At 43.4% G+C, this 26127-nt stretch overlaps 1 protein-coding gene across 4 annotated transcripts in view; it reads left to right on the plus strand.

Moving 5' to 3' along the window:
* Positions 1 to 24526, plus strand: part of BRF1 (BRF1 RNA polymerase III transcription initiation factor subunit) — a 199327-nt gene extending 174801 nt beyond the window's left edge. For all 4 annotated transcript variants that reach the window (XM_053407962.1, XM_053407882.1, XM_053408053.1 and 1 more), the window contains 3 exons: positions 18145 to 18196; positions 21394 to 21562; positions 24104 to 24526. In XM_053407962.1, coding sequence (XP_053263937.1) covers positions 18145 to 18196; positions 21394 to 21562; positions 24104 to 24141 — 259 coding nt within the window. In that variant the 3' untranslated portion in view covers positions 24142 to 24526. The remainder of the gene's footprint in view (positions 1 to 18144; positions 18197 to 21393; positions 21563 to 24103) is intronic.
* Positions 24527 to 26127: the final 1601 nt, after the last annotated feature.

Here is a 26127-nt window from a genome sequence, read left to right on the forward strand (position 1 = left end):
CATTACAGGGAAACTAAGCCTAAGGAAAGCAAACCATGTAACATCACAGACACCCCCTTACTTTGCTAAATTTGGTTTCTTTCCTACCTCATTGAATGGTGTTTGGCTATCAGCCAAGGATGCTTTAGCTGAGATTCCTGCATTGCAGGGGACTGGATTAGATAACCCTTAGGGTCCCTTCCAACTATTATTATTATTATTATTATTATTATTATTATTATTATTACGCCCTATATCTGGAGGTCTCAGGGAGGTCCACAGAACAAAATCAAAATATAAAACCACAAAATATATAATCAAAATAAAAACAACAACCCAATAACCCCCCTCTCAAAAAACCCCCACATTTTAAAAGGGTCAATCAAATCAACCAAAGGCCTGGTCAAAAAGGAACGTTTTTGCCTTTTGCCTAAAGGTGTATACAGTTCCATGATTCTATAAACTAGCATTCCTTCCCCCCCCCAAAAAAAAATTCAAACAAGCCCATTGAATTTTAATTTAATACATTTACTGTACATCTAAAGTTTGGGTGGAGGTTGTTTTTTAAAAAACACCTATCATAATTCATATAGAAAAATAAGGCTTTATTTACAAACCTGGCTGAAATGTTTTCTGATTCTACATCTCCATGTTCCAGGGAGCTATTTTTTCTTTATTTCCGTGCTTATTACATACAAAAAAAGGGAACAATACTGAAAAGGGGATACAACTTAAGAGGGGAGGGAAGAGAATAAAATTTACACAATCTGTTATTAGGATAAAAATTATGACAAAAATGTATGATTACAATTTCATGTTACAATAAAAGTAAAAAATCTCATTATCTTTTATACCTGACTTCCCATTTATTCCTTAATTCTTTTTGCATAAATTTATTGTCATATCAAAATACTATTTTTTATGTTAATATTTTCACAATTTATAAATGTTCATATTTATATAAGCAATTAATAAAAACCACAGGGATCACTCAGAAGCTGCTACAGATTTTAACATGGTATTATTTTGTTTAAGATATGTTCTGAAGGCCTCCCATCCAGGGAGCCATTTTTTCTGCTGCATCCAGACATCTGGCAAGCTGAATTCTTCTGCTGAAATGCAAGGTTTGGTTGGGATCAGGTTAAGACAGATTGCCTATCCTACTTTTGTTTTTAGAATCATCTGGCTTATCCCCAGCTATAAATGAACACTAAATGCTGATGGCAGCGAGGAGAAAGCAAAGCTGGATGCAGAATTTTAGTGGTGTGAAGATCAATGAAATATCTTGTTTCCACACCCTTAAGGTTATTTATATACACTGTATCTAAGAATTTTTTTCCTTCCAGTAGCACCTTAAAGACCAACTAAGTTAGTTCTTGGTATGAGCTTTCGTGTGCATGCACACTTCTTCAGATACACTGAAACAGAAGTTGCCAGATCCTTCTATATAGTGAGAAGGTGGGGAGGGGTATTACTCAGAAGGGTGGTGGGAATGGGTGATTGGCAGATAGCTGTGATGAGCCTGTTGACGACTCTTAACGACTGCAATAGGTCTTACAGGAAAAAGCAAGGGGTGAGAAGGTGAAAAATGGCTTTGTCATGTATAATGAGATAAGAATCCAATGTCTTTGTTCAGACCAGGTCTCTCCATGGTTTTAAGTTTGGTAATGAGTTGCAATTCAGCAGCTTCTCTTTCCAGTCTATTTCTGAAATTCCTTTGTAGTAAAACAGCTACTTTGAGATCTTGTATAGAATGTCCTGGGAGACTGAAGTGTTTTCCTACTGGTTTCTCTGTCTTGTGATTCTTGATGTCCGATTTATGTCTGTTTATTCTTTGGCGTAAGGTTTGGCCTGTTTGTCCAATATAGAGAGCTGAAGGACACTGTTGGCATTTGATGGCATATACAATGCTAGACGATGAGCAATTAAATAGTCCCGAGATGGTATGTGTGATGCTGTTGGGGCCAGTAATGGTGTTGTCCGGGTGTATGTGGCAGCAAAGTTGGCATCTGGGTTTATTGCAGGCTCTGGTGCCAGTGTCCGTGTTACGTCTGGACGTAAAGCTCATACCAAGAACTAACTTAGTTGGTCTTTAAGGTGCTACTGGAAGGAAAAAATTTTTTTGTTTTGACTATGGCAGACCAACACGGCTACCTTTCTGTAACTGTATCTAAGAGTTCACAAAGTGAGACGTTCCCCCCCCCCATCTCAGCTACAGTAATTTTTTTTATATAAGGATTGTGGGTAAATTAAATTTGACTTAAAAAAAATAAAACTTTAAAAAATAAATAAATTAGATTAAAAATAAATAAATTGCAAATACTGCAACTAGGTCAGTGTTAAATAAATTTAATTTAAGCATGTTGGGCCTACAGTTAATCTCTAAATTAAATCAATGCCTCCACCAGATGCATTGAATTAAAGAAGGCTTGATCATTTCTCAAATATGATTACACCCTACCTGCCAAAAATAAGCATTTCATTTTCATCTCAAGAAAATAATCTGCTGTAGGTTGCCATTAAGTCACAGACTTTGTTTCTACCTGTCCTCCATGGACCTTTTTACTAAGTTTTTGTGAGATTCCAGAATTCCCATTCATAACCTCACAAACTTCCATGGCTGATCTATTAATATTTTAAAGCCATTTCCTTTTCTAGGAGAAAATAATCTCAGGGTTGTGGGTTCAAACCCCACGTTGGGCAAAAGATTCCCGCATTGCAGGTAGGGGGTTGGACTAGATGATCCTTGTGGTCGCTTCCAACTCTACAATTCTAGGATTCTGTGGCAAAATATATGCATTGACGCAATGAGATGCAAGCCCTGGTTAAGAAGGAAACAACAATGTAAATCATACTTGGTTTAGTTGCAGATAAACATGATTTAATGATCAAATTTGCACTGTTTAGGAAATATGTGAAGAGGTTGCAATGGAAAACTTGATTTAAAATGTTTTTTTTCTGGCTGATTTAAATCAATCCACCCTGATAGGCTCTCCCTCGTGCCTCATTCATTTTCAACTGTACTTAATCATTCTGTTTCTCACACAAACAAGACACTGTGAGTTATGATGAATAAGAGATATGTGCTAAACTTTAGTTTGGCATACAGTGGTACCTCGGGTTAAGAACTTAATTTGTTCTGGAGGTCTGTTCTTAACCTGAAACTGTTCTTAACCTGAAGCACCACTTTAGCTAATGGGGCCTCCTGCTGCTGCCGCACAACTTCTGTTCTCATCCTGAAGCAAAGTTCTTAACTTGATGTACTATTTCTGGGTTAGCGGAGCCTGTAACCTGAAGCGTCTGTAATCTGAAGCGTCTGTAACCCGAGGTACCACTGTAATTATCCCACCCCCAGCATTTATTTTGTTTTTGTTTTAATATGCAACTCCTGAGGAGGAGAACCCAAAATACTTTGTATGTCTCTGGCAAAACTTATGACCGTTAATTATTATTGTTGTTGTTATTTATACCTTGCCCATCTGGCTGGGTTTCCCCAGCCACTCTGGGCAGCTTCCAACAAAATATTAAAATACAATAGTCCTTAAAAGCTTCCCTAAACAGGGCTGCCTTCAGATGTCTCCTAAAAGTCTGATAATGGTTTTTTTCCTTTGACATCTGGTGGGAGGGCGTTCCACCTGGGGGGCGAGGCACCACTACCGAGAAGGCCCTCTGCCTGGTTCCCTACAACTTGGCTTCTCGCAGTGAGGGAACCGCCAGAAGGCCCTCGGCGCTGGCCTAATAATGCCTTAGGCTACTTGGCAGTGTATTTCAAAGTAAAGATAGTCATTTCCTACGTTGACACCATATTTCCCAGTGAAATAGATATGAAAAGTGTTAGATATAAAAAACAGCATCCTTCACATCACTTACAACTGCAATCCTGTATCCATTTACTTGGGAGTAGGGCCTGTTAAACTTAGTGGCACTTCTTTCCAAGCAAGCATAGAATTGTGCTGTTAGCATGACTCCAGATCAGGATATGGGTCAAAGTAGAATTAGGCACATAGCTACATCCAGTAACGTATTGAGGAATTGCTGGGCTCAAACTGGATGCTTCACAATTTGAAGTGGATTTCACCTCCCAGCCCTATGAGACAGCAAGTCCAAGAGGCTCAGTGGTTTAGACCACAGCGCCACCCGCATCCCTAGAAGGGGTAAATAAGCTTGATAGCTGATGAATTTGCACCAAATTGAAATACAAATTAGTCAAGACACAAAGGCCACCTTACATTGAGGTGTAGAGTGAACTTTGTGCAAAAATGAGTGGATAAACCTGTGTTGGATAGGCTGGTCCCAACCGCACAAGTAATCCAGGCATTGTCTTGTGTGTGTGGTGTGGGGGGAGAAGGGAGGACCAGTGATAAAACATGCTGTCCCAAAATTAAGCCCCTGGTACTCCAGTAAAGATACCTGGGCCACATTCTGCATATGCTTGAGCAGTCAGTTTTCTGGAGCCAGCTCTGTTGTATGTTGGCAGAGTTTTTTCTTTCTTTCTTCATTTAAGTGTATCCTGGCACCATGGAGCAGATAAATTCAATTATACTGGATGGCCCAATCTACCTTGAAAGTACTATGCTATTCCAGGACTGAGTCTCCAGTCTGTGTGCTAATTGCAGATAATTGTTGTTTGTAGACCATTTGAATGCGTTAGTGACTCAGCATGAAACCAGCTTCATGAAACTTCAGCAAGCTTTTAAGGAGAGGGTTGAGTAACATTTATTTGTTGTTGTGTTTCTTCTAAAGTCCAAGGGCATCTTTATAATATTAATAATAATAATTTATATGCCACGCATCGGACCGGGTTGCCCCAGCCACCCTGGGCGGCTCCCAGCAAAGCATTAGAAATGCAATAAAACATCAAGCATTTAAGAACTTCCCTGTATTATTATCATTATTATGGGTACTTATAAAACTGTAATGCAGGAGTTGACAACATGGTGCTCGCAGGCACAGTGGTGCCATTGAGGACTTCCCCTAGTGCCCACAAAGCCATGGCCAGGAGGTTGTGAAGGTGGTTGTCTTTTTCTCCCTTGAAAAGGCAACTTTTCACCACTATGCGTTTTTCAAGCTTTGATCAATTCTGGATACTACTCTTACCCAGATCCCTTAGAAAAGTAAAGTGGGTGTGGAAACACTATTTCTCTCTCCTTGCCTCCTGCGTATGTCACTGTTCTGGGGGACACTGAAGACACCCAATGGCACCCACTCAAAAATCCACACATTGGCAACTCAGCAGGCATCCTTGCTGCTAACTCTAAGGTGCTTCTTAAAGCCTTTTTTTTAAGAACTGTAGAGTTGGAAGGAACCCCCAAGGTTCACCTAGTCTTGTTGTTTAGTCGTGTCCGACTCTTTGAGACCCCATGGACCAGAGCACGCCAGGCACTCCTGTCTTCCACGGCCTCCCGCAGTTTGGTCAAACTCATGTTCGTAGCTACGAGAACACTGTCCAACCATCTCGTCCTCTGTCGTCCCCTTCTCCTTGTGCCCTCCATCTTTCCCAACATCAGGGTCTTTTCCAGGGAGTCTTCTCCTCTCATGAGGTGGCCAAAGTATTGGAGTCTCAGCTTCAGGATCTGTCCTTCCAGTGAGCAGTCAGGGCTGATTTCCTTAAGAATGGAGAGGTTTGATCTTCTTGCAGTCCATGGGACTCTCAAGAGTCTCCTCCAGCACCATAATTCAAAAGCATCAATTCATCGGCAATCAGCCTTCTTTATGGTCCAGCTCTCACTTCCATACATCACTACTGGGAAAACCATGGCTTTAACTATACGGACCTTTGTTGGCGAGGTGATGTCTCTGCTTTTTAGTCTAGTCTAGGCATGTCCAACTTCCAAGAGACTGCGATCTACTCCCACTAAAAAGACTGGCAGTGATCTACCCCTTGGATTGACCAAAGTTGTTGAGTTGTTTTTTTTTTTAGGGAGGCAGACTTGTTGAGCATGGACGTCCCACGACTGACTGGTAGATCACAATTGACCTGTTGGACATGCCTGACCTAGTCCACTCCCCCTGCAATGCAGAAATTGCAGGTATAGAATCCATGACAGGTGCCCATGCAACTGCTGCTTAGAACCTTCCAGTGAAGAGGAGTCCATCTCCCTCTGCGGAATTTCTTTCCACTGTTGAGCAGCTCTTCCCGTCAGAAAGTTCTTCCTAATGTTTAGTTAGAATGTCCTTTCTTGTAATTTCAGTCCATTGGTTCGGGTCCCTCTGGAGCAGCAGAAAACGAGCTCGCTCCATCTTCCATGTGACACCCTTCAGATATTTGAAGATAACTTCAGAGTTTTCCTGCTGATAACTCTCTCGTTCTGCTTGTGCCAAAGCCTGATTATTTCCCAGAGACTTGATTTGGGAAAGGAGTTAGCATTCATTATGCTTTTCGGTGACTGTATACTTCAGGGACAACATACTTTAAAAACATTTGTTGACATTTCCTTTGATTCTGTGTATCTTTCACAGAACAGTACTGTATGTGTTAAAGTGGGTGTATGTGCTTTTTCTCCCTCTCCAACCCTTTGTGGAGGGTGGGCAATCTTTCCAGGGCGGCACTTTGAAGCTATCTGATTAGATGGCTTTAGCCAGGAATTTTAGAGAAATGTTTGCTTTTTAAATAAGAGATTTGCCTTAATTGGATGCTATAAATTGCAAACAAGAAGGAATGATTTGTGGCTTATAATTAGGTACGAGTGAAAGATAATCTTAAAACAAAGTCCAAGTTCTGTTGATTTCCAGATGGTTGCGGATATTTTTCTTTTAATGTGCTGCATACCACATGCAGGTAGAAATATCTTTTTCAACCATTTCTTTTACTTCACAGTTACTGTTTAAAAACTACCCACTCCCCTGTTCTGTGTTTTTGTATGTTTGCCAGCAAGAGGTTTTTAATGTTATCTGATAGAGTTGGGGGGATTATGGCTATGCCATCAAATTGCTTTCAAGAGAGGAAGTTCTTGCAATGAATCTTGCATCACCTTTGGATAATTACAATCCCTGTAGAATGTTCCTGGAAATGAATGGTTAGTGTATCTTTTTCCTTTTCGTCTTTTCCCTCGTTATATTCTTTTTGTGAGGCCTGGGTTTTGTTTTATTTTTTAAGAAACACAAATATTGGTTAACTTTGTCAGGAGGTTAAAAGCACTAATGTGGTTAATCTTGCACTTAAGATTGCTCTGCTATAAGCCTTAACGTAATTCAGGGAGCACAATTTGTTCCTTGATTTTTAGAAATTTAGTATCTCGTTACATACAGTTTTAAATGATTGAATTCTCCACACAGTTTTACAGTTGGGCTATTTCATTACGTATACAAGCCTTCACAAACCTGGTGCTCTGCAGAGTGTTTGAGGACCGGGATGTTCGCAGGGAAACCAAAATGCTTGTTTACAAAACTACTGCACTACCAGCCTTACTGTATGCTTGTGAAACATGGACCCCTTATGAACAGCATCTCCAACTTCTTGAAAGAGTCCATCAACCGTGTGTCCAAAAGTTTTTACACATCACCTGCGAAGACAGGCAAACTAATGCCAGTGTATTGGAAGAAGCAAAGATCTCCAGTGTTGAAGCAATGATTCTTCAACATCAACTTTGTTGGACTGCTCATGTTGTTTGGATGCCTAATTATTGTCTTCCAAAGCAACTACTCTATTCCGAACTTAAAAATGGAAAGCGTAATGCTGGTGGTCAACAAAAGAGGTTTAAAGACTGTCTCAAGGCAAATCTAAAAAAATGTAGTATAAACACTGTCAACTGGGAAACACTGGCCTGCAAGTGCTCCAACTGAAGAACAGCCTTTACCAAAGGTGTCATGGACTTTGAAGACGCTATAACTGAGGACGAAAGGGAGAAACGTTCTAAGAGGAAGGCATGTTTTGCAAACCCTCACCCTGATCAACTCCCACCCAGAAACCTATGTCCCCACTGTGGAAGGATGTGTGGATCCAGAATTGGCCTCCACAGTCACTCACAGACTCACTATTAAGACCGTGTTCATGGAAGATAATCTTTCCCAGAAGAAAGCTCTGCAGATGTTCTGGTCATTCTCAACCAGCGCAACTGGAGTTGTAGTCCAAATATGGAGGCCACCATATTGGAGAAGGACAACCTGTGTAACCATTTGCTGGAGCTTCAGCATACCTTCTTAGCGTCAGTGCTGGCATAAGAAACACAACTAAGAGATTGAGAGCAGACCTCCAGTCATGGTTAAGATGGGAGAAGGGGGCTGTGGAAGGAGTGTGTGATTCCATGGCCCATGCCAAACCTTCTCTTAACCAAGCATTGATCTGTGCCAGCCTTTTATGTCTCAGTGGCCCCACTTATAGCCAAGACTTAAATTGTACTGGTAACACAGATTATAGTGATAGGCTATTTCTGTAAGTCTTAGAAAGCGGTACCTAAGAATGTTCCCCAGAGAAAATGTTGCATTGCAGTGTTGTTCTGGAGCCCATGAACTGCTTGGTGTACCTGCTGCACCCAGTGGGTGTTGCTTGCACTGGGCTCCTTGTTGCTTGGCAGTGTTGCCCATCCACATGCATGCATGTATGGTATTGGAAGGAAAGATGGGACTGGTCCGTAGCTGCCATCATGAGCAGCAAAGTATGGTGCAGGGTCAGGGGGAATAGGAAAGAGGTGAGTAGTTTAGCACTTGGAGGCATTGGGTGAGCTGGCTGTGATTTGCAGATCTCTCGATGAGAAGCAAGAGAATATAGAACTCCATTATAAGAATGCTTGACAGAAAGCACTTTTCATTGGAAAATCCAATTCTTCCTTGCTGCCATTATGCTGTTAAATGAACAGGTGGAATAAGGGGTTCACATAGTATAACAGTGCTTTGCACTATTCGAGATTAAGATCTCTCCCTCCCTCTCTCTGACTCTTAGAAAAGCACAAATTGGAGAACCTAGAGCTAGGAATAAGGAATTACCAGAATATGCTTGTCTGCTCTTAGTGGGATTAGAAAGACTTTTGGTAGATGGCAAAGGTGCCTGGCTTTATTTTGATGCCTAAGAGATTTCTCATGCTGGGGATTGCATCCCCATTCATGCTCAAACTAGATGTGATGGCTGCAGAACTGTTTTATTTAAGTCTTGGCCTGACCTCATCAAGCATAAAGCAGGGTAGAGATGGAGGGAATGTGTTTGGATAGTAGCGAAAGAGGAATATGTGTGGGGAGTTGAACCCTTGCTATGCCACTCCCTTACCTTTCCATGCCCTCCCTTTGTTTTTAAAAAAGCTGGCTCTAAAAAAATCCCTCCCACTTCCATCTTATACATATTTGCCACATAGCTAGGTTTAAACCCCAGGCCTGGGGCTAAATGCAGCCCTCCAGGCCTCTCAGTCTGGCCCCTGGGAACCTCCCCAGAGTCTAGACCATTTTTCCTCTCCAGGGCTTGCCCTTCACCAACCCAGTTCTACTCCCGCCGCAGCTGTTTCTGCCTGTTTGGAATGTGTCTTTCAACTGTGATAATGTATTTTCCTTGCCTGGTTGAAGATATGCATGTTGTCAGGAGAGAACCAGCAATAAATCACCCAGAGTAAGTGAAGCTAACTCTTCATTAGAAGAGACAGGATCGGCTCAGGAGCACCATGCCTAAAGGGCACAGCAATTCTTCTTTGGTAGATCTTGGCCCTGTGAGGCAATTGCAGAGACTGAAGGTATCTGCCATCCCACAGCTGCCTAGGTCTCCTCCTCTCCAGGGTTTTCCCCAAACAATCTGAGACTACACTGGCGTCTTTGCCTTTGCTCCGTCCACTTCATGTCTCTCCTGGTTCTGGGAGACCAGAGGGGAGGGGAGCTTGTTGCAGCAGGAGACCCCCTGTGCTTCTTCACCAGCCTGACCCATCTCTGCCCCTTAGCTTCACTCCTTTCCTACTTCAGCTTCTGCCTCTTATTCTGGACATCTCTCTGCCACAGACACTTCCAGCCCACTGAGCCCTGTTATCTCTTCAGCTTATGACATCTCCTCCCAGTCTTTTCCCTCTTCTCCCTCTGACCACTCATTGTTGTCCCACTACCAATCCCTGGGCTCGGAGCCGTCTTTCCTTGGAGAGTCCCCAGGTTGGTGCCTCCAACCAATCCACGACATATGTAGAGTAACCTCTGCCTTTTCCAATGGCTGCAATGTAACATCCACAAGGGTGAGAATTGCATCCATTGCTCCACCATCACTGGCATGTAGACTGGGAGGTTCCCTACAAGGGAATGTGGTCCTTAGGTTGAACTATGTCCCCCAGTCTCATTTGAGCTTGTTTGAACAGATGGGCTTCCCACCCTGCGTAGCAGAATGAAATTTCAAAAGAATCTTTTTCTCTTTCCCTTCATTCACATCCAAGGGGATCAGGGTGGCTAACACGATTCTCCCTTGCTCCATCCCCCTTTACCCTATTGCAAAATGGAGCGTCTTAATTTAACTTTCATATCATGGTGGCTCCCAGGGTGTCTGCATGGTCTAATTTTCACTTATAGAATGAAAGCAAATAAAAGCAGCTGTTTACCGCAGCCTGCCTGTTGCTGTTTCTTACCCTCCGTGTTTGTTCACTTTGGCAATTCAATTTATGCGCTCTTCAGCCCTGTCAGAATCTATTATATCGAATCTTCTTTTAAGTTGTTAAGCTAGAGGACAAACTTAGATGTTATCTTCTACAGCTCAATTGAAGACAGAACATGAGCTAAGCAGATTCAGCGGTGAGCAGACACAGTGACAAATTTCGTCCCAATCACATTTTGTCAGGAGAATGTCAGCTTTGTCAGCTCTCAGTGTTAAATAGCTCATTTGACGGGGTGCTAGTTAGATAGCTTTCAAGCTGGTTCAACCAATTTATTGCTTTGGGGTGTTGGTGGTGGTTTTTTCTTTAAACCAACTCATTTCAAAGCTCTAAGCAGTTTAAATGTAGACTGATCAACAGTTGTAGACTGATTAATTTGGTATGGGGCAAATTTTCAACAGAGGGACTGTGACTTAGGGGTGTGCTCACCTCCATTTTGAAGCTGTTTTGGTTCCTTTGTTTTATTGCAGTTGGAAATCACAATGTAGCCTTTTGCATTTCATTAGTAAGTTATTGTTCACTACATTCAGCATTTCACCTGTGGTTTTAGTGTTATCCCAATTTGAGTTAAATCTGCTAGACAACAGGTGGTTGGTTAATCAACTTTAAAAACAACAACAAAAAACTTTCCTATTTTCTGGGCCTTTATTTTTGGCAATCGGTTATTTTATCAACTCACATCATTTCTTCTGGAGCACTGTTGATACACCCCCTCCCCCAGTGTGGGCCCAGTGTGGGTGGATGTGCATTCATAACTTGTAAGGACACTGACTAGGATTTAGATCTAATTGAGCTGTGGGGCTTCCAGTGCTTAGGACTGTGCTCATTAGCCATGAATAATAACTAGAAGTATTTCAATTTAGTACAAGACAGTGGCGCGTCCTGCAAGAACTCCGATGTGGGGGAAAGTGCAATAAAATATAGCATACAGCAACAGTAAATTCTGCAAGGTATCTCCTCTGGAATAAAGACCCTTCTCAAGAAGAAGCCTTTTGGACCAGAACAAAGGTCCAGCTGGTCTAGCTTTCTCCTTATCAGAATGGACAGCAAGCTAGATGCGTTTGAGATGCCCACAAGCAGGACATGAAGGCGGGAATGCTCTCCCATGCTGGTCTCCACCAACTGCTTAGGAACACGGGGCTTCTAAAATAGCCCTCATCATCGGGATTGAGGGGAAGAGAACTGCAATAGAGTGAGAGGTTCCCAAACTGTGGTCCGCAGATGACTGTCACTTAAGTGGTCCACAGCATGTCTGTAAAAATAGAATTGAAAATCATACAGCACCTAGCACTGCTCACTAGAATTACTGCAACAGGAAGAAAAACCATTTAAGTAGTTCACCAAGAACCACAGCAGTTTACAAGTGGTTCAGAAGGGGAGTTGGGGGAGCCACTGTAATAGAGTATCCTGGAAGAGGTGAGCTGTCTGGAACACAGCACAGGACCACTCCATGCTGCACTTCCCACTTGTTGATGTAGGAATCAAGCCTTGTCAGAGGAATTGGCCACTCTCCAGGCACCCGGCTTGAGTTCCTTGTTGACCTCCCCGTCTGCGACTCCTGGCAAGATCAGGCGAGATCTCAATCGGCGATCCTCCTCTAACATGAGAAGAACACCACTCCTCCCCTGCCATCCCCAGGGAGGGGAGAGAGACAGACAGAAATGTATTTACATGTCTTTATTTCTGTCTTTCCAGCAGTACAGAGAAACGTGTCTGCACTCTCTTAACACCAACAGCAGAGAGGGAAAAAACTCCTCCCCTGTACTTCCAGTACAGGTCAGATGACACTCTGAGCTAACATCCGGTGCTCAGTACAGTGAATAGACTGTTCCTTTGTTCCCACGGAACAGTCCCAAACATCAACATCCTGTTTGGCTTTCCAGCCACCTGGAGCTCGCTGCTGCATTGCTCCTTTTTCGTAACAGTCACCTGTTTAGGGAAGTTTTTAACGTTTGATGTTTTGTCGTATTTTTAATATTCTGTTGGGAACTGCCCAGAGTGGCTGGAGAAACCCAGACAGATGGACGGGGTAGAAATAATAAATTATTATTATATATTATTAATGTCATAGCTGTTAGCCATTGGATTGACCTATCCTTCGTGGACTTATATATTCTCTTTTCAAAGCTACCTAGGCTAGTGCCCGTTACCACATTTTGCAGCAGCAAATTCCATAAACTTGCTCCCCTTTTGTATGTTCTGAATCTACCCAATTTTATTAGGCTCCTCTTTGCCCTTCCCCAGAATAATAATAATAATAATAATAATAATAATAATAATAATAATAAAAAATCTGAATAATCAAAGAAACATATGTGGTTTGTGCCAACTGCGGCAAGACCTGTCTGGTGAAAAGCTGGAATAAAAGACTTGGGCTCTTCTTTTCAGGGGTTCTTTGAGCTTGAAGAGCAGTGTCTGCTTCCCCCTCAGCCTAGAAAACAGCTGTTTTTTTCTTTCCCCCCAATGATGGCATATCTCTCAGTAACTGAGCCCTCGCTGGTTAAACGAGACAGCAGAAGGAGCCAATATTTGTAGCCATGGCAGCCAGCCATTTACGATTCCATATGGCTGGGATGGCAGAAGGCTGCTTTCTTGTAAGGAGGTCAGGGCATATGCAGTATTTTTTAAAAAAAAAGCGCCAGCAAGAATACCCAGCACTGTGAAAACTTTTCTGTACATCATGTACAGTAAAAGGGAGAATTGCTCCCTATGGAGAATGTGATCGGCCAAAAGGCATAAACTATTTTCCCTCTCTTAAAAAAGAGAGAGAGGGAGGGAGGGGTAGGACGAGGAGAAGCAGTATTGTGTGTAATGCCTTAGAGGGAAATAAATTGGTGAAATTATTGTTGGTGCTCCGGGTTTGCTGCCCAGGACTCCTGATGTAATAATAATAATAATAATAATAATAATAATAATAATAATAATAATAATTTATACCCCGCCCTCCCCTGACCAGAGCCAGGCTCAGAGCGGCTAACACCAATAAAATTTCAGTAAAAACATAATAAGAAAAAGACAAAGACAAAAACAATTTAAAATACAGGTTAAAATGCAATTTAAAATGCAGCCTCATTTTAAAAGTCAAAACCATAAGGGGAGGGAAACATAAGGGTCAGACTGAGTCCAAACCAAAAGCCAGGCAGAACAGCTCTGTCTTGCAGGCCCTGCAGAAAGATGTCAAGTCCTACAGGGCCCTAGTCTCTTGTGACAGAGCGTTCCACCAAGTCGGGGCCAGTACTGAAAAGGCCCTGGCCCTAGTTGAGACCAACCTAACCACCTTGTGACTTGGGACCTTCAAAATGTTGTCATTTGTGGACCTTAAGATCCTCCGCGGGGCATACCAGGAGAGGCGGCCCCGTAGGTTATGTGGCATTCTCCACCCTGCACGCTCTGAAATCTGCCACAGAGGTCCTGCTTTTCTTGCCGTGGCCTTGGGAGGCTGCAGTGAGCAGGGTTTTTCTGTTGTGATCCCCACTCTGTGGAAGAGCCTTCAGAGGGGAGTCAGTTTGGTCAGGCGGGGCAAAAGGAAATTGAGAAGAATCAAGAGGCTGGAGGCAGCGGAAGGCTGTGGGTCCATAAGGACGAATGGGGCTGTGCCCCACAGAGCTCACACTGCCTTCTTACAACCAGCCACCAATCTCAGCTTCTCCATTAGGAAACCCTTCATCATCTGGCGATTAGTACAGTTTTGGAGGGGGAGAGAAGACAAGCAGGGGGCGTGACAGATTTATAAAACGATGCAACGCTTTGCAGATAATGAATAGAGAGAACTAGATGCTAGAGATACTGGACTCCAGAGTCCTCCAAGTGAACACTGGAGATTCTGGAGAGGCAAAAGGAGAACGAATTCACATAGTGCGTAGGTAAACTGTGGAATTTGCTACCTTGTGGTGGTTGCCACCAAGCTGGACCGCTTGAAAAGAAGGTTGGATAAATTCATTGAGGATATGGCTGCTGATGACTATTAGTCTGGGGAACAGAGGCTGCATGCCACTAAATACAGTTTCTGGGAAAGCAGAAAGCAACCTTAAACTGCATCAGACTGTTTCTCCATCCAGCTGCCAGCTGTGGACTGAAGCAGGCACCTTCTGCATCTGAAGAAGCGAAAATGAGCAGGAAAGGGCTATCTTCGTTTTGGGTTTCCCATCACCACCTGGTTGGTCACTAGGGAAAACAGATTGCTGGACTTTTTACCTTCCAGTTCATTGAGAAGTCAGGAAATGATTGCAGGTTGTGCAAGCAGAGAAGGTGGTTGGCTCTCTCTTAATTTTCTATTAAGATGCTTTATTACTGGCTGTTGCTATGTGTGTTCTTGGATTTGTTTAAGCTTTTCTTAGGTTTATCTTAACATTTTATCCTTTTTGCACTGTAGTTTATCTTTTTATTGACTTGCAAGCTATTGCAAGATTCCCCATGAGGTGGGGAACAACATTCCTTGGGTGGAAATTTAAAAATGGATCTAAGCAGTTATTTGTGAAGGTCAGTAATCTGCTCACACCACAGTTCCTTATAAATTTCGGTAGTTGGGTTGGAGGGGAAGGGAATGCCAATTATTGCACCATTTTACTTAAAAGGAAAGTGGAATATTCTCTGTACTGCAGCAGAGCCTAACTACTTTCAGGGTGCATATGAACCCTCCTCATCTGTAAAACAAATGTCAACAGATTCTGGTTTCCCTGGGGACTTCTTCAACAGCTTGTTCCTAATTGGGAGGCGAGGATGTCTTCAGGGTATCGTTGGGAAGTGTGGTTTCTCCTATGATGCCAGCACATTCCGGTTGCAGTGGCTAATCAGTATAATCACCACCATTCTTGTCTCTTTTTTTTTTTTAAAAAAAGAAGACCTTTAATGTCTTCTGCACTGATGCTTAATGATGTGAAGATGCAACTAAGTGATTATCCATTAAAATCACCCTCTAGCTGTCTATGCTGCACTTACCCCTTGGTAGGCCGTAACTTTGCTCCCTAAGGTCCTGTGCGAACTGCAGTTAAGCAAATTGGCACCCCACTTAACAAAGGGTGGGTGTGGAAGAGAAGCCCCTCCCTGGTGGGGAAAGGTAAAGGACCCCTGGATGCTTAAGTCCAGTCAAAGGCGACTATGGGGTTGCGGCACTCATCTCGCTTTTCGGGCCAAGGCAGCCGGCGTTTGTCCTCAGACAGCTTTCTGGGTCATGTGGCCAGCATGACTAAACCGCTTCTGGCGCAAGGGAACACCGTGACGGAAACCAGAGCGCACAGAAACGCCGTTTACCTTCCCACCGCAGCGGTACCTATTTATCTACTTGTACTGGTGTGCTTTGGAACTGCTAGGTTGGCAGGAGCAGGGACAGAGCAACGGGAGCTCACCCCATCATATGGATTTGAACCACCGACCTTCCGATCGGCAAGCCCAAGAGGCTCAGTGGTTTAGACCACAGCGCCACCCACTTCCCTGATAGGGACGGTTCCCCTTAAATTGGGGGTCTAGAGCCCAGTTCAGACTGGAGCTGGCTTAAGGGGTATCATGACTAGCCTTAATGGGGAACTGTTTAACAGCGGGGAGGGATTTGCTACAAGGCCATGGAGAAGGATTTGTTAACTGAGTTTTGACCGCGGGGCAGGCAGACTTACATTAGTCACCTCAGCTTTGTGTTAAGGGGGCAAGTTTTAACAGTACAGTGGTACCTCGGGTTAAGAACTTAATTCGTTCGGGGGTTCGTTCTTAACCTGAAACTGTTCTTAACCTGAGGTACCACTTTAGCTAATGGGGCCTCCCACTGCCGCCGCGCGATTTCTGTTCTCATTCTGAAGCAAAGTTCTTAACCTGAGGTACTATTTCCGGGTTAGTGGAGTCTGTAATCTGAAGTGCCTGTAACCTGAAGCGTCTTTAACCCAAGGTACCACTGTAAATAGTACCTCAGGTTAAGAACTTTGCTTCAGGATGAGAACAGAAATGGCGCAGCGGCGGCAGCTGGAGGCCCCATTAGCTAAAGTGGTACCTCAGGTTAAGAACAGTTTCAGGTTAAGAACGGACCTCCAGAACGAATTAAGTTCTTAACCCAAGGTACCACTGTATCGTCTTTTCTTGAAATATCAATAGAGGAAGTGGGCCAGACTGCTTTGGTGGCTCTGGTGTACAGTTTTTATCAGGATCTTGGCAGGGAATGTGACTTTAGAAGGGAATTAGATTTCTCAAAGGTTATATCTCAGAGTAGTATTTATTTTATTTTATTTATTCTTTATTAGATTTATAAACCACCCTTCATCATAAGATCTCAGGGCGGTTCACGGGATAATCACAGTGGATCATCCTTCTGGGTTCGTTTTCCAGCGGTTCTGCCCCTTTCGACTGATGGGTTCACATTTTTAAATGTCGCTAGGAATCAACTAGGCCATGTTGTTGCTTCTCATAACGACAGGTCTCCCATAGCTTAGTGGGAAGGTGCCCTGCACAGTCCATCCAACCAACATTTCCATTCTTTTGCCTTCCGTGACCTGGGTTAACCCTCGCACATTTCCAAAAACCTTCCAAACATTTTGAAAATCCTGTGCATATTTATTTGGAAACCATTTAAATTATGCAAGCTAAGCAGACCACATTTATTCAGATAACAGAATTTGGAGTTTTAAAAGCAAAACGCCCACAGCCCAAGGGAGGGAAATGCATTGCAGGGTTTGCCATTGTTTGTTTGAGCAGCCGTAACATTTTGGATGTTGTTCGTCGGTGTACACTAAGACACCGTGAATCTGAAGAACAGAGAGAACTGGATAAAACAGATTCCTCTGACTTTTTTAATGATTATTTTTAATGCATTTTGTTCCCTTCCTTGTAGTCTTAGGGTAGCTTACTGTAATTATATACATGGAAAATACTGCTGTAATAACCTTCTGCACAATCAGCCCTTCACATATTTGCAGCCTGCAGACAAATGCTTAGCAAAAATTAAAATAAATTCAATTTTAAATGAGATAAAGTGTTTTTGTAACACATTTTAAAGCAGCCAAAGGAGTAGGCGATATGCTTCAAAGTGTGCCTTTGCAACTACTTATTGGGCCAGTTCAGAAGATAGGTAGTAAATTGAACCTCCTCTGGGTCCTCGGTATTACACCAGAAATGGATTGCCATGCAAGAGAGGCTGGCTGTTGCTTCTGTATAATGCCACTCCTTGTTTCCATAGCAAGCTGCCCTGGGAGTATTACTCTCCAGGGCTTCAGGAATCTTAACGTTGCTCTCAGGTGAACTTTCTTGCAACTCTGCCAGGTCTTTCTTGTTTATTTATTTGACTTACTACAACAAAGTCTCAAGCAGCTTAGGAAAAGATTAAGAACCCAAAATGGGTCACCGAAAACCCAAATATATAGAGAATCATGCGGGATGAGCCTGATCCTGTAAAGTTTTTATTGTTGGTGCAGAGTGACCTGATGTGAATTTATTATTAGGCGGTGGTTTGTTAACTGAGCTGTTACTGATCTTTCTCCTAATTCTCGTCAGACGCTTTTCCGTGGGATCTTTGTTTTTCATTTTGTAGCAGGAAGGGTGCCAGTTCAACTGGTTGTTTAACATTTTCTAGATAGACTTGCTCAACCTTTTCCTTTCTGTTTCACATACAGGGTCTAACATTTTGAATTCTTCTTCCGTTCAGGTTAAGACCCTTGATTTCAACGCAGCTAGCAAAAAAGCCTGCCACAGAAGAGGTACAGTGTTTTGTTTGAACCTTCTAAAAATCCCAGTAGCTGGAGAGTCATCTGAGTCTTTTCATTTGCTCTGTAAGCCCTTTTCTTCCATCCGGCTGTTCACTGCTTCTTTCACACTGTGAGGCAGAATGGGATACTTGGTGACCTCTGGTTCCTTCTAGCTCTATGATTCTGAACTGAGTAGGACCTCAGCCAAAAAATCGTCCCAGAATAAAACAAGGTGCCTCTTCTATTCCCCCCCCCACACACACACTGCAACTACTGGCTGAACTAAAATACCAAACCAGTGCATACTGGTAGTTTGCAAAACGTGTGCAATACGCTTTTACTCAACCCCTAGGCATAAATCTCTGAACTCTTGCACCTTTCTAAACTTTTGCTAGCTAGATTTGACGGCTTGACATGTTTTTGCTGCTTCTGAAGTGGGGCAAGAAAGCACACACATCCTTTGTGTGAATTTAAAAGCCAGACTTCAGTTCAGTTCAGAAACCAATTCAGGAAGTTCTGCTAAAAGAGGACTTTGACAGCTTCACATTTAAAATGATTAAGAACACGTGATTCCATCCTCCACCCCCTCCAAAAACAGCTTGCGCTCGTGTCAAGGGAAATAATTTTATTTTTTTTCTGCTTTGTATGCTCCCTCATTAGAAAAACCTGCACATTTTTAGAACGGAGACATTCAGGAAATGGACATGATAATTAGAAGAAGGTCACGTTTTAATTAGGGTTGTGCAATTTTTTAAAATAATGGTTCAGTTGTAGCTCTTTTAAATTCAGCCATTCCTCTGTGAAAACATTCAAGGCAGATGGAAACTCCTGGCATAACAATTAATATAAATGGGGATGGCGCTTCTTCTACCACTATTACTGCCTTGTCTGTTTCTTTTGATACCTGAATTCCCTGCAGCGGAGTACAGGAGATCTGGGGTTGCATAATTGTCTTGCAAAGCAAGAGCAGAGGTAACATGAAAGGGAAAAGCTCTTATCCTCTTGACCTTTTGCTGTTAGGATTATTTGGGGCTGTCCTTGAGGTTCTCTCAGCTGGCAGGATGGGATAACTGGAAACCATCTACAGCAGGCTTCCTCAACATCAGCCCTCCAGATGTTTTTGGCCTACAACTCCCATGATCCCTAGCTAGCAGGACCAGAGGTCAGGGATGCTGGGAATTGTAGTCTCAAAACGTCTGGAGGGCCGAGGTTGTGGAAGCCTGAACTACAGCCATATCCTAGCCAACTCCTGCACTAGTTCTTTATTGTCTGAATAGTTCTGGTTTCAACTGGCACCTCGTTAATCAAGAGAACTTATCTGCTTCTGCTTTGCTTCACTGTGTATTTATTATTATTAGAATACTAACAACCTTGTACCCAGCTTTCAGCTCAAAAATTCTAAGAAACAAAACAAAAAAATCGGTGCAGTTTTGAAAGGTTCTGCCATCTTGATTCGAACGCTGCCTTATTGTATCCAAACATAAACGAAAACTGACTCCTTGATCTCAGGAACCGCCATGCAAAATGAGGTTGCCGTACCTTAATAGGTGTCCAAATGCAGAGTGAACAGGCAAACAGCTTTCCAAAATATATAGTAGATGTGTCTCTTGTCTTTTTGAGGGGCTCCACAGGGCAGCTAAGTGACATTAAAGACCAATGGTTGTGCCTAGTGCTCGTGCAAGGAGATAAATAACTATACAACTTTTAGAAGACATCTGAAGGCAGCCCTTTATAGGGAAGGTTTTAATGTTTGATGTTTTCTTATGTTGGAAGGCACCCAGAGTAGCTGGGGCAACCAGTCAGTTGGGAGCACAGCACATCCCCTGGCACAACAGTTGCGCAATATCTTGCACTGCTAGAAGTCTTGTGAAACTTGCTTTTCTTTTCCTGTTTTCTGTACATTGTACCTCTCTGCCTCTTTGTAATATCCCCTTGGTGTCAAATGAGAGTTGATGGTCTGGTTGTCAGTTCACTGAGTATCAGCGATGCCTCTACAGCAGATCAAACTGCCTAATTAGGAGTTCATTCCATTGGTCCAACCTTCTTCTGTTTGCTCTGCTCCATTTGGCAAGAGCTTTAAAAAAGTCTTAGGCATGAGTCTTCTCATAATCCTCATAGGTCACATGCCAGAGGTTGAACCCATCCCCATCCATCATCTGGCTTCGGCTGCTCATGCTGCCAAGCTTCTGGTCCAACAAACATTTTGAAGTTTTGTTTTATTATGACTTTTTGTATTGGATCAGATCATGTGCTCTTTGTTGTATATCTTGTTGCTGTAAACCTCCTTGTGTATAGTAATGCAGAAAGGCAGTACAGTCGTACCTTGGAAGTTGAATGGAATCCATTCTGGAAGTCCGTTCGACTTCCAAAACGTTCAAAAACCAAATCACAGCTTCTGATCGGCTGCAGGAAGGTCCTGCAGCCAATCAGAAGCCCTGTCGGACATTCGGGTTCCAAAAGAACGTTTGCAAACCGGAACAATCACTTCCAGGTTTTGCGGCGTTCAAGAGCCAAAACGTCTGAGCATTCAGGATTCAGGATTCAAGGTACAACTGTATACAAATTAAAAAGGAAATAAAATGAATTGCAGGGGGCTGGACTATATGACTCTAGGGTGTACCTTCCAACTCTATGATTCTGTAATTCTCTGATTCATTCTACACTTAGAGCAGGTGTTGCACCAATCAGTTGTGGCCCGTCTCCTAATTAAACAGTTGGATGCAAAATTGCACAATGAATTGTTAACTCTTTCTCTAATTGCAACTGAATGGTACCTAATTCACTGGGCGTTGTGCACATCACTTTGTTTCATTTTGTGCCTACACAATTGTTGCACCTCAGAAGGTTTGGATAAAGGCAAACCTATTGAGAGAAAACACTTACAATTTCCCCCGAATAGTTTCCCCAAATAGTGTCGCTTTTAAGAGCTTGTACCTTGTTACGTGCTAATATCCACCTGCAACGTCTTCCTCATTCAGTCTTTGGCCATGCTTTGAAATATCCAAACAACTCTGAATTTGCACAGGAGAACGGGAGCTTCCCCCAGAATAGCTCTAAGCTTCTTAACGAGGAGCTTTGATAGGGGGACAATAAGGAATCTGCCAAGCGATTTTCTCTTCCTTTCAGTTGGGGATTTTAAAGGGGAAAGGTGAGAGGCGATGGGTCTAGGTTTTTCTTATTATTATTATTGCTTTTCTTATCCTTTGCAGGCAATCTTTCCAAGCACTCAGACAGAGGCCCAAGCAGCTGAAAAGCCAGCAAATGTATTGGTAGAATCCGGGCCCGTCTCGTACAACCATGAGGAAGAAGTGGAAGAAGAAGAAGTTGAGGAGGAAGAGGAGCACTGCATGAGTGCCCTACAGCTGATGGGGGGAAATGGTAGGTCTTAACTTCATCCATTGCAAACACCCATCCACTTAAAGAAAGGCCAAAACCCCTCCTTACCCCAGTAATGGCAGCTCTATACTAATGTTCCAGCTCCTGCACTTCTTCATCAGTGCAGGTAACAGAAGGACCCCATGGGGCTACCATGGATTTAGGCTGCCAACCTTCTTCTGTTGTTGTGATGTACACCATGACAGTACTTCCAGGCTTGAGTAACGCTCATAAACATTTCTTAGCAAGACAGTCTTTCGGCGGTGGGAGCCATTGAGTCGATTGAATTCAGCGTCTACAGACAGAGCTGAGAATACATTCCGAACTTGGGGGTACAGCATTATTGCTGCTCGGAAGCTTCTCGTTACAGTGTAAATATGTATAGCCAAAGACTTGACACAGAACCCACTAATTGTGGTGCCTGACAGTGTCAAGGGGAGAAGGCTGGTGCTGGGGTGTTGATTATTTACTGCGCCATCGTCTCAACACCCTTAATTTCTCACTGGTGCCGTTTTCAGCTTTTGTGCATGGTCTATAGAATAATCACAACAGAGTGGTTTGATCTGAGTGGAAAGGGGTCATTCAGACTGCAGGAAACTCTTTCTCCTCTAGGAAATATGATTAGAATTGCACTCCCAGAGAAATGCAGCCAGAGATGTGTGCCTGGGCTGAATGAAGCTGAAAGAATTGTAATGATAATAATTTTGTATATTAAATAGTATCAGTACTAGTAACTGTACAAAATTAGTTCGCTGAATCATTTCCCCTCTACTACTGTAACTGTTTTTAAAACCATTCTAAACATATTTTTGTCTCCCTGTTATGCAAACACTGATATATTTGCATCACAAATTTGCATCATAAGTGTTCAATTGCACCGTGATCCAGGCCAGCCGACCATCTCATCTGTGACTCTTAGAGCCATGCAATTCCCATCCTTTGGAAATTTGTCAGTGCATTTTAAGGCCCTCCTTATTTGCTCAAGCCAGTTAGCCTAGGGATGTCGAAAGCCAGATATCGAAAGCAGAGAAATGTACTGATAAGAAAATCAAGATTAAAGTATACCCCTAGAGATGAACATCTCCATCAAGAGGGGGAGAGAGTTGTGTTATTGCATGATCCACTAAAGCATTTAGTAAGGATCTACAGCCATATGCTCAGCACATCCGTAAAATTGCAACCAATTAAACCCTGTTTGTAAAAAAAAGAAAGAAAAGAAAATGCAGCAGCAGCTACAAATAGAGCCACACTCTTTGGCAATCATTTCTACATACATTTGAAGAGACAGTGCGGTATAGTGGTTAGTGTGTTGGACTTAGACTGGGGAGATCCAAGTTCAAAAGCTTGTCTCTTAGCCTAACTTTCCCAATGAAGATAGGAAGGAAGGAAGGAAGGAAGGAAGGAAGGAAGGAAGGAAGGAAGGAGGCAGGCCCATATGTGCCACCCTGAGCTCTTTGAAGGAAGAGCATGATATATGTGCAATAGCATTTGGAGGATGTTTAATCTGATGCAAGTTGCAAGCCTAAATGTAAAGAGGTTCAAACAAATCAGGTCTAAGCCAGCAGAGAACTAGAGTTGGAGCCGCTTTAATTTGATTTTTAACTGGAAAAGGCAGTTTTCGAAAACTTTAATCTCTCCCTAAGTCTCCCTAAGCTTTTAGAATGGGGGGCAGATTATAATTTAAATGATTTACTGCAGAAGCAGATTCAGCCAGCATGCACACATCTGTGTTACCATTGACCATTAAGTGTCGCTGAGAAAAGGGTTCCCTGGGTTATCAGGGGGAAAGTGTACATGAGCGAATATAACAGAATGAGGCAGAGGCAAGACAGGACAGGAGAGAACTGTGAAGGTACCTGAACTGGATGGAAAGAAAGGACTATTCCTCTCTTTCTCAGTGTGGTGTGAGTGAGTGAGAGCAGAAGGTCTCAGATTTTAACTAAACTAAGCCTTGTATTCAAGCACTGGCCTGGCAGCCAGAGGTGACTGTACGCAGGTAGGTGCATGCAGTTCCATATGGCTGTAGGGGCAGAGGAGGAAGCCCCTTTCTCTGTAGAAACGCAGCTGGCTGAGGGAGGCAGGGCAGATCTGTCTGCCAGCTCCTGGCAGGCTAGTAACATTTTTGGGAGACTTGCATCTTTTGGGGGCATGTTCATAAGGCTCTTTTAAGGAACAGATCTCATGGGGTAGTTTAAAACCCAGCGAGTTTTTTTTCCCATCTCTCCAGCGAAACCTGCAATTTGCTTACCTCGATGCACCTAGAAATTACTTGACAGTTTGGATGCTACAGAAATTGGCTCACTTGCTCATTTCTGTGACCTACATTTAAACTCTCTGTCTTTTAAAAAGTGTTTCATTGGACTGCTTTTGTGTGTGTGATTTCTTCCTGTGCTTTCCCTTTCCCTCCCCATTGTATATTTTCCTAGGAGGGACTATTTCTGTTGTCTTGTCTTCTGGGAGTGGGTGGCGTAGAGGCTAATGTATTAAGGGATCCTTGATGATTCTGTTTCTTCTGATAATTTTTCTCCGCTTTGGTATTTTCAGATTATGGCTGTGAGATGGACGACGATGAAGGATACTAATTGCCACCTAATGGGATCGGTGAAGGAAGTTAACCTGGCGATGTCAACAAACCCTCCTGACTTCCATTGCTTGCTGGTCAGTTTCCATTGACCTGTAGCCTGGCACCGGGGTTTGACTTTCGAATACTTGAAATGTTTCTGGATCATGTTATGAGAAAGGGATTCAGCGAAGCATCAGTTTCAGGGAACAAAGGAGAAGAGGCAAAATGGCTGGCACAACTCAGCGGCGCGGTGTTGGACCTGCCTTGCGGCTGCCCTTGATCCAGCCCTATCTTGATAAAAACACATATATGACAAGGAGCAAATCATAAATGTGCAAAACCTCCAAGTGGAAAAGTTGTGGACATGCACTGTTTACATTGGGGGTGATAAAAGCACATCTCCCTGCCCCTGACCTTGGCGTAGTGTCCGTGTTTCCATGCTGAAATAAATAACATCAGAGCTGGAAAGCAATCCCAAACACCTGGTCCCCCCCCCCAAATACATGCAGTGTTACCCTAAGGTTAGAGCACCATTGGGCAGGTATCTCATAGAGGACAGCAGTGGTACCTTAAGAAGTTTGAAGAAGCAACAGGAGGGTTTGTCAAAGTTGGTTGCTGTACCCTGGGGTAGACCTCAGAGGTGCGGGAAACAGTTTGGACATCTCAGTAAGGGGAGTCTGTTCCTGCTGCAAGGAAATTAAACCAGGCCTTCCCTTCACTCACTGCTGCTGTAAGATAGGGATAGAGCAAACGAGGGATTGGCAGGGGAGAAGAGCTCAAGGGGTAGACTTGACACTCCTGCTTCTGGCTGTAGGGCATCTCACAAGCTCCTATGCCTCTGTGATGCACTTAAAATTTAAGAGTATGGTGCTACTCACCACAATTGGGGGCAGTGGGGTTCTGTTTACTTTTTGTCCTCCTGGCAGTCTTGGTTGGCTTGGCACAATAGACAGATTTGTCTCCAGTAAGTTTTACTTTGCTTTGTTTTAAGGTAAATAAGCTACTTCCCTCTCCCCCCGTCCCTAATGTAATTTAATTTAATGTTATTTAATGAGGTTGATACAGGCTCAGCCATGCGAGAACCTTGACCAAGCTCTGCTCTCTCGGCTCTGTCCAGTAACCTGTCAGAACTTTAAACCTTGTGATCCTAAGGTTAAACCAGACCAATAGTTTCCCACCTCCTCATTTCAGGCCTTGCAGGATTGCGGCCTGAATTTTAACTGCCGTTGCGTTTGACTCCTTTGACTTTCTAGCAGCACGGCATATATTTGCTCGCCGGTGGCCAAAGGACGCATACCACAGGGGCGGTTCTCATCCCTGTTGCCTGGCAGGCAAGGAGGATGTGCCAAGTTGACTTTGTGGGAAATGGATTCCCCGCCCCATTGAGGCAAAAATACACCCAGTTCTCCATGTTGGCCTTGTCCATGCCAAAAGGTCAAGCTGCCTCTTTTCTATGTCCTTGCTTGCTTTTACCAGAGCCCCAGGCTGAAATATCCTAGTTAGAGGATGAGACCGAAAGCAGTCCTTTCCTGAATTCAGAAGACCTACTTCTCGCTCAGCTGGTATTTTTGAGATGTACCACTTCGGACTGCAAGTGGTGACTTACATAGTGACCTACCTGGCCTCGCAAAAGATAAAAATCCCTCCATGCAGACAACTTAGTATGTTGGAGAAAGTTTTCTATGTGGGCAGATATATTTTCGTATGGAGAAGTATTTAATTCAGGATTGGGGAACCTGGTGACTTCCAGATGTTGCTGGACTACAACTCCCATCATCCGTGTCCATTGGCCATGCTGGCTGGGACTGATGGGAGTTGGAGTCCAATAACTTCTGGAAGGCCCACAGGTCTGGCACCCCTGGTTTAGTTGACGAGGCCCACCATCCCCCACTCTCAGCCTGCGATGTTCCAGCCCAGATGGATTGCCAGCTCTTTGAGAAGTAGACTCAAGTCACTATGGTAGGAGATGGCAGAAGGAGGTGACTCAGATCTCCTGGGACATCCT

Source organism: Podarcis raffonei, chromosome 1 (assembly GCF_027172205.1).
Source record: "Podarcis raffonei isolate rPodRaf1 chromosome 1, rPodRaf1.pri, whole genome shotgun sequence".
Classification (NCBI taxonomy): domain Eukaryota; kingdom Metazoa; phylum Chordata; class Lepidosauria; order Squamata; family Lacertidae; genus Podarcis; species Podarcis raffonei.